Source organism: Antechinus flavipes, chromosome 4 (assembly GCF_016432865.1).
Source record: "Antechinus flavipes isolate AdamAnt ecotype Samford, QLD, Australia chromosome 4, AdamAnt_v2, whole genome shotgun sequence".
Taxonomy (NCBI): domain Eukaryota; kingdom Metazoa; phylum Chordata; class Mammalia; order Dasyuromorphia; family Dasyuridae; genus Antechinus; species Antechinus flavipes.
In genome coordinates this window covers 426,973,069-426,984,900 of record NC_067401.1, presented here as the reverse complement: position 1 = coordinate 426,984,900, position 11,832 = coordinate 426,973,069, and the positions used below count along the sequence as shown (strand labels likewise).

Below are 11,832 nucleotides of genomic sequence, written 5' to 3'. Positions count from 1 at the left end.
ATGCCCTGTCACGGCCTTCTGCCCCTCTAAGAAAGAATAAACATTCTTCTTGTCGCCTCAGTTCTTCAATCTGTCTTTCTTTAATTTGTTCTTCATGCTTTTTTTTAAGCCACAATCGGAAAGCTTGCTGGGGATCTCTGTTTTCTTGCTGTTTGGGAAAAAAAATTTCAATAAATCTATCAAATAAAAATGATTACCTTATTCACATTAAAATTTCCAGTAGAAAAATGATTTTTTAAAATGTCAATGGGCAGTGAGTCTCAAAGGAAAAAAAAAACCAAGATACCAACAGTTCTATGAAAAAATGGCCCAAATCACTAATAACTTAAGAAGTACAAATTAAAACAACTCTGATGTTCTAGGCTCACACCTAGATTATCTTGGTAAAGATAATGAAAAAGGAAAATAATGAACAGACAGGCACATTGTTGAACTGTAGAATTATTGGTCCAACCATTTTGGAAATCAATTTGGAACTATGCCCCCAAAGTCACTAAAACTGGTTATATTCAGTGAATACTCAGCGAAACTAGAACCATTTCCCAAAAAGATCAAAGAAAGGTGAAAAAAAATCCATGTGTATAAAATATCTATAACAGCTTTCTGTTGTAGCAAAGAAATTAAAAAAAAAAAAAAAAAGAGGGTGGGTACCCATTAGTTGACAGTGTATGGATGTAATGGAGTATTACTGGGCCATAAGAAATAATGGGATGGATTCAGAGAAACCTGGGAAGACTTTTAAAGGATGAAAAATGAAGTGAGCAGAACCAGGAGTCACTGAATCAGTAAACATTTTAAAGTACTTACTATTTTCCAGGCGCTGGGCTTAACACTGGGGATACAAAGAAAGGCAAAAACGTCTATTTCTATTGAGGGAGACAACATGCAAATAGCTATGTACACACACTATACACACAACATAAATGGAAGGTCATCTTCGAGAAGAGGTACCAATAGTGGGAGGGAGAGGGGAAGGCAGGAAAGAACTGGGACAAACCTTCTGCAGAAGTGGGGAATTAAGCTCAGTCTTGAAGGAGACCAGGGGAGGCAAAACTCAGAGGTGAAGAGGGAGTGCGTTCCAAAAGCTCAGGCCAGCCAGTGAAAAGGCACCGAATTAGGAAGGAGATGGTGATATGACTGCCGGCATGCAAGGAGTTAGAGTAGGAAGACCAAGAGGCAGGAAGTGGCTGTGCTGCCAGGCTGGATGGTCCCTCTCTGATCCCCAAGCTCCCTGAGTTCTCCATCCCTACTTGATCCCCAAGCTCCCTGAGTTTTCCATCCCTACTTGATCCCCAAGCTCCCTGAGTTCTCCCGCCCCACTTGATCCCCAAGCTCCCTGAGTTCTCCCGCCCCACTTGATCCCCAAGCTCCCTGAGTTCTCCCCTCCCTACTTGACCCCCAAACTCCCTGAATTCTTTCCTTCCTATTTTGATTCCCAAGCTCCCTGAGTTCTCCCGTCCCTACTGGATCCCCAACTCTCTGAGTTCTCCCATCCCTACTGGATCCCCAGATTCCCTGAGTTCTCCCATCCCTACTGGATCCCCAGGCTCCCTGAGTTCTCCCCTTCCTATTGGATTCCCAAGCTCCCTGAGTTTTCCTGTCCCTACTGGATCCCCAGTTCCCTGAGTTCTCTCATCCCTACTGGATCCCCAGACTCCCAGAGTTCTCCCCTTCCTACTGGATCCCCAAACTCCCTTAGTTCTCCCATCCCTACTGGATCCCCAGATTCCCTGAGTTCTCCCATCCCTACTGGATCCCCAGGCTCCCTGAGTTCTCCCCTTCCTATTGGATTCCCAAGCTCCCTGAGTTTTCCTGTCCCTACTGGATCCCCAAGTTCCCTGAGTTCTCTCATCCCTACTGGATCCCCAGACTCCCAGAGTTCTCCCTTTCCTACTGGATCCCTAAACTCCCTTAGTTCTCCCATCCCTACTGGATCCCCAGGCTCCCTGAGTTCTCCCCTTCCTACTGGATCCCCAGGCTCCCTGAGTTCCCCCATCCCTACTGGATCCCCAAGTTCCCAGAGTTCTCCCCTCCCTACTGGATCCCCAGGCTCCCTGAGTTCTCCCGTCCCTACTGAATCCCCAGGCTCCCTGAGTTCTCCCCTCCCTACTGGATCCCCAGGCTCCCCGAGTTCTCCCCTTCCTACTGGATCCCCAAACTCCCTTAGTTCTCCCGTCCCTACTGGATCCCCAGGCTCCCTGAGTTCTCCCCTTCCTACTGGATCCCCAGGCTCCCTGAGTTCTCCTATCCCTACTGGATCCCCAGGCTCCCTGAGTTTTCCCCTTCCTACTGGATCCCCAAGCTCCCAGAGTTCTCCCATTCCTACTGGATCCCCAGATTCCCTGAGTTTTCCCCTTCCTACTGGATCCCCAAGCTCCTTGAGTTCTCCCATCCCTACTGTATCCCCAAGTTCCCAGAGTTCTCCCCTCCCTACTGGATCCCCAGGCTCCCTGAGTTCTCCCCTTCCTACTGGATCCCTAAGCTCCTGGAGTTCTCCCTTCCCTACTGGATCCCCAGGCTCCCTGAGTTCTCCCCTTCCTACTGGATCCCCAGGCTCCCTGAGTTCTCCCCTTCCTACTGGATCCCCAAGCTCCCTGAGTTCTCCCCTCCCTACTGGATCCCCAGGCTCCCTGAGTTCTCCCCTCCCTACTGGATCCCCAGGCTCCCTGAGTTCTCCCCTCCCTACTGGATCCCCAGGCTCCCTGAGTTCTCCCCTTCCTACTGGATCCCCAGGCTCCCTGAATTCTCCCCTTCCTAGTGGATCCCCAGGCTCCCGGAGTTCTCCCGTCCTTACTGGATCCCCAAGCTCCCTGAGTTCTCCCGTCCCTACTGGATCCCCAGGCTCCCTGAGTTCTCCCCTTCCTACTGGATCCCCAGACTCCCTGAGTTCTCCCCTCCCTACTGGATCCCCAGGCTCCCTGAGTTCTCCCGTCCCTACTGGATCCCCAGGCTCCCTGAGTTCTCCCCTCCCTACTGGATCCCCAGGCTCCCTGAGTTCTCCCCTTCCTACTGGATCCCCAGGCTCCCTGAATTCTCCCCTTCCTAGTGGATCCCCAGGCTCCCGGAGTTCTCCCGTCCTTACTGGATCCCCAAGCTCCCGGAGTTCTCCCGTCCCTACTGGATCCCCAAGCTCCCAGAGTTCTCCCGTCCCTACTGGATCCCCAGGCTCCCTGAGTTCTCCCATCCCTACTGGATCCCCAGGCTCCCTGAGTTCTCCCCTTCCTACTAGATCCCCAAGCTCCCGGAGTTCTCCCATCCCTACTGGATCCCCAAGCTCCCTGAGTTCTCCCGTCCCTACTGGATCCCCAAGCTCCCTGAGTTCTCCTGTCCCTACTGGATCCCCAGGCTCCCTGAGTTCTCCCGTCCCTATTGGATCCCCAGGCTCCCTGAGTTCTCCCCTTCCTACTGGATCCCCAGGCTCCCGGAGTTTTCCCCTTCCTACTGGATCCCCAGGCTCCCTGAGTTCTCCCCTTCCTACTGGATCCCCAAGCTCCCAGAGTTCTCCCGTCCCTACTTGACCCCCAAACTCCCTGAGTTTTCCCGTCCCTACTGGATCCCCAGACTCCCGGAGTTTTCCCCTTCCTACTGGATCCCCAAGCCTCCGGAGTTCTCCCGTCCCTACTTGACCCCCAAACTCCCTGAGTTTTCCCGTCCCTACTGGATCCCCAGACTCCCGGAGTTTTCCCCTTCCTACTGGATCCCCAAGCTCCCGGAGTTCTCCCGTCCCTACTTGACCCCCAAACTCCCTCAGTACTCTGGGGGCACGGGCAGAAGCGCCCTTCAGGAAGTCTCTTTCTTTCGGCAGCTGAGGGGAGGCTGGCCTTGGGGGTTGGGGAGATGCAGCCGGGCGGCGCAGCGGCAGGCTACCGCCATCATCCAGATGGGCCGCAAGCATGACCTGCCCCACAGCGCAGGTGGGAGAGATGTGGCGGAGGGACAAGCTCGGGAAGGAGGGTGAGTGAGAAGGCCAGGTGACACTGAAGACCGGGAGAAATAGGTAGAGGGACCCCGAGGAGAGAGGACGGCGTGCGGCTCGCTCAGGAGGTCTGCTCTGGACCGCAGGTGAGACGTTAGCAGGGGCTGGGGAGGCGGGACTGGGGCTCGGGGGACACGGGCAGACCTGGAATCAACTGCCGGGGGGCGGGGGGCGGGGGGGAGGTGTGTGGAGGGAGAGTCGGGAAGGACCAACTGGAAAGAATGTATATAATAACAGCAACACTGCCAGGAAAATCACCGTGTAGAAGAAAGGCTGCCCCCTTCTGACCAAAGGGTTACTGAACTCAACGGGCAGAATTCAACACATTCTTTTGGATTTGGGAATGTCTGTTTGTTTTGCTTATTTGTTTAAAAAAAAATTATTTTATTCAGGGAAATTGGAGCGAGAGAGAAGAGCTAGCGTTAAGACTGTCAGAAAATGAAGGCAAGAACATCACTGAAGCATTTTTTTTAAAGCACAAAATGAAGAAAACTAGAGAAAAAAGACAAGTAGGACAGGTGAGAGTAGTCTCGCCTCAGTTTCCTTAATTATAAAATGGGGGTAATACCGGCATCTATTTCCTAGGGCTGTTGTGAGGATCGAAGGAGACAAATTGCAGCTTAGCACAGAGGCTAGTGTATAATATGTAACATATTTGGCCTTCTAGGCCTTGGGGGCCAAGGGATCAAGTATTACATTAAATTACTTCATTTTTTCTCTTTTAAAAAATTATTTTTTTACTAAGAGAAGGAAGAGGGAGTGGAGGATAAGGAATATAAGGGAAATAAAAGTGGTTTGGGAAAAAAAGTATTGATTATTTAAAAGAAGCATTTAGCATCAAAAAATAAAATAAAAGCTTATTTCCTTCTTTTCTTTTTTTTTTCCCCTTTCTTCCACCTTTTATTTATGCCAGGCTCATCTATGTTCTGTCTGTCACTAGTTCCTGCCCTGGAAGTAAGTATATTAGGAACTCCCAGCTCCAACAACTTTTGCTTCAGTATTAGATTCAAATCCATCTGTTCTTATAGCTCCGTTCTTGATTTAATTGGCCACTCTATTCATATACTTTTAATTCTGAGTCAATTTTTCATTCAAATAAACCTAGAAATTCCACATTCTAAAGAAGTCTTAACACTTACAGGATTTACTGGGTTTGTGGAAATTAATACAATAGCAGCCTAAGTGGCTGGGGCAGCAAAAAGTCCTAGAATGAAACCCAAAATGAAGACTAAGTTCTGTAAGTTAGGCTCCATTCTGGAGGAAAGCTGGTCAGCTACCAAGTATTCCAAGATAGACCAGAGTCGTGGCAAGAATGTCAGCGGCTCAGATGCCAGAAGCAGGGGAGAGTGGGGGGGGGGGAGGGTTGGTGAGAATGCACCCAGAATTCTAGGAACCCAGGACCCTCCTTGTGTCTCAGTGAGCATAACTGCATTTGGAAGGTGATGGGGGCCTTTTGGTTCTGCACTCTGGCAAGAAGAATTAATCTCATGGCTCTACTACAGCTCCTTCTCAAGATGGGAAAATATTCACTTCATCTCAACCTACAATTAACAACCAATTAATACTAAATGCCAGGAAAAGTCCCCTCCAAAAAGAATGGCTAAATTTTTCATTTCTTCTACAGTTTGTACTGTAGTGATCTTAATTTCTGCTCTTACATATTTTTATAAAGATTTTTGCTAATATCAATAGTTTAGGACTTATGCCCATATGTAGGTACTTGCATATATTTATTTAGTCACTTTCAGCCATGTCCAACTCTTCCTGACTCATTTTGGGTTTCCTTGGAAAAGATACTGACTTGCCATTTCTTTCTCCAGTCCATTTTACAGATGAGGAAACTGAGACAAACAAGACTAAGTGTCTTGCCCAGGGTCACTCAGCTAGGTCAGAGGCCGGATTTGAACTCAGATTTTCCCAACTCTAGCCCAGAGCTCTATCCACTGTGCCATCTAGCTGCCTTTGAAAATATTAGCTACTTAATCAATACTTCTTAAAGAATGATCAAAGCATAAAGCATATCTGGACTTGAGTCTCTCCTCAGCTCTAAATATTAGGACGTTGTGAGAAGACACACTCTGGAAAGGTAGAGAAATTGAAGTCTAATTCTGTCACCAGCTCATCATCTGATTATGAGGTTTCTGAAATGCCTAGTGCCCTCTCAGCTTGCAGGTAAAATATAAAATATATGTGTCTTCATTCACAAGAAAATAAAATATTTATTCACATTTAATAAAATAGTAACTGATTTGTATTTGTGAGTGTGGTATTGTTTGTCCTTCCTTCTCCAAGATGACCACAATGGAGAGGATGCCATGACATGCAAGTGAATTGGCTTAAGGAGGGCTGTGCAAGGTCCCCTGCCTTACTTTCCCTACCAGAGTCATCTGGGTCCAGTGGTCAGATTGAGATCAGGATGAGTGGAGATGACCCTGAATGCAATGGGAGACCTTGGACTTTTTACAACTAAGGGCTTCAACAGGTCTGCCTTTAAATGAGGCTGAACCCATCCAGGGATTAAGGCTAGATAGCTATTAAGGCAAAGAATGGCCTCTTTCACCTTGTCCAAAAAAAATCTAAATAAGTAGATCTGGAAGGGGAAGATGCTTCTGGCCAAAGCAGAAATGACTGCTATTTACATTCAATCTGAGTCAATCAGGATCCAAACAGTGACAAATGGGGCTTGGCCTAGGACTTACTGGGGGCCAATTAGAATCAGCTCGGTTTTATAGTTTAAGGCCTTTGGTCCTTAAGAAAGAAATCTAGCCAGTACACCCCAAGATATATTTGAAAAGTTCAGAGGTGCAAAAGAAAAGAAAAAAAGGTTTTAAAGAGCATCTATAGATAAGGGTAAGATACCCTATGTGAATAGTGGGAGGGAGGAAGGGAGAGCGGGAAGAAGGAAAGAAGGAAGAGAAAGAGGGAGAGAGGGAGGAAGGGAGGGAAGGAAGGAGAGAGGAAAGGAAGAGAGGAAGGAGGGAGGGAGCAAGAGAGGAAGGAAGGAGGGAGGAAGGGAGGGAAGGAAGGAGGAAGGGAGGGAGGAAGGAAAGAAGGAAGAGAAAGAGGGAGAGAGGGAGGAAGGAAGGAGGGAGGGAGGAAGGGAGGAAGAGAGGAAGGAAGGAAGAAAGGGAGGGAAGGAGGGAGGAAGGAAGGAAGAAAGGAAGGAAAAAGGGAAGTTTTTCAACTGACCAATTCCAGATTTTGGGCCAGCTTTACTTATACATTAAGGCAAAAGACCAATTCCAAATAAATGGAAAAATAATACTTATTGGGATAATATTTATACTTATCAGATCCAAATATTTGTTTTTATACACTATTCTTTGATGAAGAACTTTAAGAGATTTTCATCAGAAACACAAGTAAAAGAATTTTATGTGTCATCCAATTCATATTCAAGAATCAAGCTTCTAAACAAATTGAATGTGATATGAAAGCAAGGTATAAAGTATTATTTAAACTAACAAAATGCAACAAATGATTATGCTTCCCAAGAGACATATACATATTTGCTTCTCCAGAAGGAATAACACATCAATTTTCTAACCGTTTTCTACTGTGGACATTTAGAACCATTAGGTCTGTGCAGGCAAAGTGCTATGGTCGATACAGTATTGGAATGGGTGTCAAGAGACAGGCTGGCCCCAATTCAGCCAAATGTGGTGAACTGAGGAAAATCACTTTACCTGTCTGAGCCCCACGTTCCTCTTCTATTTGAGAACAGGAATATCCCAAACATCGTTAGTTGATGAGATGATGAATGTAATAGGACTTTGAAAAAATATAAAACATTCTAAATACACATTTAAATAGTATTATATGTCAATGTGTCAATACACATTGGGGAAATAGAGCTAACAATTGGATTATTGAGATGACTGCCCTCACTTAGTCACTCAATTTTGGGAGTAGAATAAAAACCTGATTTAATATACATATAGAACTATTGAGAGGAGAAGAAAATTTTCCCTTTAGCCTTTTTTTATAACAAGCCAAAAGTTGAGTAGTAAAAAATTAGAAACAGAATTATAGTGAATCTGGACCTTTGCACCTAAAACAAAAGTAAAAAGAATAAAATGAATATCCTAATTTTTCCTAAATAGTTTGATATGGTGAGCTAGTTTACTCTTCTTTAGGCAGCCTGGGAGTTCCCCAGTCCTGGGAGCTCATCACACTTCTGCCAGACTAACGTGCAGACCCATGATTGGCCTAGCATACAAGCTCAGAATTCCCAAACTCAAGCAAATCACTGACCTCTTTATAGGGAGTCAAATGATTTTATCAGTCTTCCTTCTTTTGTCCCTTCACAAATCGTCCTGAAATGTCTAAGCATATATATCTATACACATTTAAATTTTTTTTAACTGAAAACATTTACATCATAGAACCAGATCTGGGAAAGGGGACAATTTCATACCAGTGGTAAATGAGCATTCTTAACTATTTTTCTAGTGCTAACATTAAAGTATCAGGTCTCAAAGAAATTTAATTAGCTTTGACTCTCTTCTGTTAATGTTTTTAGGAGGGTTTCATTACATTTGTTTATCACATATGCTTTAGTCAAACATTCCTGTTCTCTTGTGTTAGTACTGTGGGAACAATAAGAAGGGACAATCAATGCGAGAATAACCTAGTAATGATATAAAAGTAGATTAAGACCAAAGTAAACTATTGTAGCCAAGAGAAGCACTTTTATGGATGCAAAGATTAACTGAAGATGGGATTTGTTTCAGCTACTTAAGAGTGATGGGTTTTTAATTGGGTGATCCCTCCAAAAAGTTTCACAGAATCACAGACAGCAAGTAATAAGAGGACTAGTGTTAGAGAAAATAGCAGTGAGCCAGACCTGATCCTCCTCTACCACTCATACCTCACTGCCTCAGGCTCTCCAAACTAATCCCATAGCCTCCTTCTCTGAGGGCTTCGTCCCTTTGCTGCTATTTGGGAGTTACCAGTCAAACACACTGTCCTATGTTCCCTCCCAGCCTCATTTATGCCAAAGACTTTAAAAGTTTTAATACAAAAAGAGACAAGATTAACTCTTTACTGACCTAGATGGAAATATCAAAAGCCTAATAAAAATCTGTTTATCAAAGTATCAGTAAAACTTTTAGTGATGTGGACATCACATTAATAAATGGCTCAGTGCAGAACTCTAGAGAGAATACTCACAGCCTCTGAAGTCAGAGGACTTGGTTTCAAATCTTAAATTTGCTGCTTATAACTGATATAACTTTTTCTAGACCTCAGTTCTTCACTTGTAAAATTAGGGGGTTGGGCAAGATGGCTTTTGAGTTTCCTTCACACTCCAGATATGTGAGCCTTTGGTCCTAGGAGCCAACAAGCCAGAGATCTGAATAAGATAAGTAAGACCTAAAAGAAACTTAAATTTTTATAAAAAAGTGAAAGTGACTCAGTTCTTTCACATCCATTCAAGCTACTTTCTGTCATTATATCATTTTTGCAGACCCATATCTTTGAGTTAACTTAACTACATTATTTTAATGACTTTCTGTTAATTTCCAGGTGAAAAAGATGGCAAATTCTGGGCAAGGCATGTTTGTTCCCTATCAATAAGAGAAGTTTTACTTACTCTGCTATTCATATCTTCCATTTCCTTTGCCCTCTGAATTCTTCTCATTTCCATAAAGTGTTCTTTTTTCTTTTGTAACCAAGCTCTAAAAACCATTTCATTCTCTCGTTTCTTTTCTTTCTCCTCTTCTCTTTTCCGTTGTTCTTCCTGGTAAAAATAATTATAAAGAAATGCGTATAGTTTATTTAGGAAGAAATGTTTTCAAAACCAAGAATCATATTTTCAAGACCAGCCTTTCTTGAAGGGGAATGGAGACTTGCAAATAAAGGGTCCGTGACTTCAAGAAACTGAATATAAGAGATTCCTTTGGGTGTTGATTCTTAAATTATATTAAAGATGATGCTAGTTGCTTCAAGTAAAAGTGAAACTTTTACTTGGATTTTCCAGCTCTACAAAGCTGAATTTAGCTATGTGGAGAATTGAAGAGAGTATACCATTTCATCTACAATAAATGCATACTAGTCAGAAGTCAGTGGATGCTAGGAACATATACTAACCCTTTTCCTATTCTTTGGATCAGCTTTTGGAACAAAACAAACAAAAAATAAGAGGCCTTAAAGTTTCCAAAGTACCATACATACTAATATCACTTGAATCTTACAACAATTCTGGGAGGGAGAAAATCTAGGTATTATTATATCCACCTTACTAATAAGAAAACTGAGTCTGAGAGGTTAAATGACTTGCCCACAATGATCACATAGTTAAAACAAGATCAGAGACAAGATTGATTTTTCAGGTCATCTTCCTAACTCCAAGCCCATTCATCCAACCATATTATCTCTTCCCAAATGTTTATTAGGAACCTGTTTTGTACAAAGCATAATATCCCAGGGGGACATGCAAAATCCAGGCTTACAGAATTAGCAGTGGGATAGGATAGCAACACAACTAGCTCTAGAGATGGCAAATAAATAGATATATACTGGAGAGAGAGATGGATGGATGGATGATAGGAAGATGCATGCACATATACATATAAATATAGATCAACTCTGAGACAGAAGATAGATATACAGTGATATATAGGTGTAGATATGATTAAATACATAATGCCATATAAGCTTATTAGTGAGTTATAACACAATGTATTAGTGATTGAGGAAAATAGAAAAATACTTCTTGAAAGTGGTTTCAAGAAGTATTTTTCTATTTTCCTCAATCACTAATACATTGTGTTATAACTCAATAATGAGCTAACTCACTAATGAGGTAGAATTCAGGATGCTCAGAAGTAATGAATAGGATGAACAGGAACTCAACAGAAGATGGGGGGGGCATATTATAGTTACAGAATGAAAAGGCTGTATAAAGGCAGAGAGATGTATAAGAACTCCATGCTGGAGGGGGAATTGTGTCATGAAAAAGCTGTATTGTTTATCTTCAATCAAAAAAAAGAAAGAAAGAAAGAAGAAAACATTGTAAGAAGGGAATCATGTAACAAGATTAGAATAGTACGGTATTAGTACAAGATCTCAATAGTACGGTATTGTAGTTCAGGTACATGGCAATGAGGTACTCTACTAAGGTAATTGCGATTTGAACAGAGGAGGAAGATTTAAGAATGTTAGAGAGATGAACTAGTAAGATTTGGTAATTAATTGAATGAATATTAAAGAATTAAGAAGGAAGAAGAAACAACAACAACAACAAAATAAGCCCAAGATGATATGAAGTGACAGGGTAGATGATGGTTCCCCAAATAAAAATAATGACATCAAAAGGAAGAACAAATTTATGATTTAAAAAAAAGCAATGAGCTGTTGTGAAGCTGTCTGTTGTCATAGCCTTTGCTTTCTCAGCACCCACTTCCCCACAGCTTGCAGTCCTTCTGCTTCCTTAGGAACTTCTCTTTCCCATGTCACCAATAATCTATCATGGAAGCCACAGCTTTTCCTCAGACCCCATTCTTCTAGAGCTCTCTAAGATACCTCAGCCTTGGAGTTTTCCCCTTTTCCTCGTGATCTCTTAACCATAGATTTTTGTGTTATTGTTCTGCCATGGTTTTAAGGTTACCTGTTATACTGGGTTTTCTTGATCTCTTCTGCATGGATATCATCTACATCCCTCTCCTCTTCTCTATCCTTTACATTACAGGGGTCCTCAAACTTTTTAAATAGGGGACCAGTTCACTGTCCCTCAGACTGTTGGAGGGCCAGACTATAGTAAAAACAAAAACTTTGTTTTGTGAGCCTTTAAATAAGGAAACTTCATAGCCCTGGGTGAGGGGGATAAACTTCCTCAGCTGCCGCATTTGGCCCAC

At 43.3% G+C, this 11,832-nt stretch overlaps 1 protein-coding gene across 1 annotated transcript in view; it reads right to left on the bottom strand.

Moving 5' to 3' along the window:
* CCDC181 (coiled-coil domain containing 181) overlaps positions 1 to 11,832 on the bottom strand; it is a 42,165-nt gene that overhangs the window by 7,662 nt on the left and 22,671 nt on the right. Inside the window, exons 4-5 of the mRNA XM_051998995.1 lie at positions 9,570 to 9,716; positions 1 to 148 (exon numbers count right to left, since the gene is read on the bottom strand). The exon at positions 1 to 148 is cut by the window's left edge and continues 7 nt beyond it. Coding sequence (XP_051854955.1) covers positions 1 to 148; positions 9,570 to 9,716 — 295 coding nt within the window. The remainder of the gene's footprint in view (positions 149 to 9,569; positions 9,717 to 11,832) is intronic.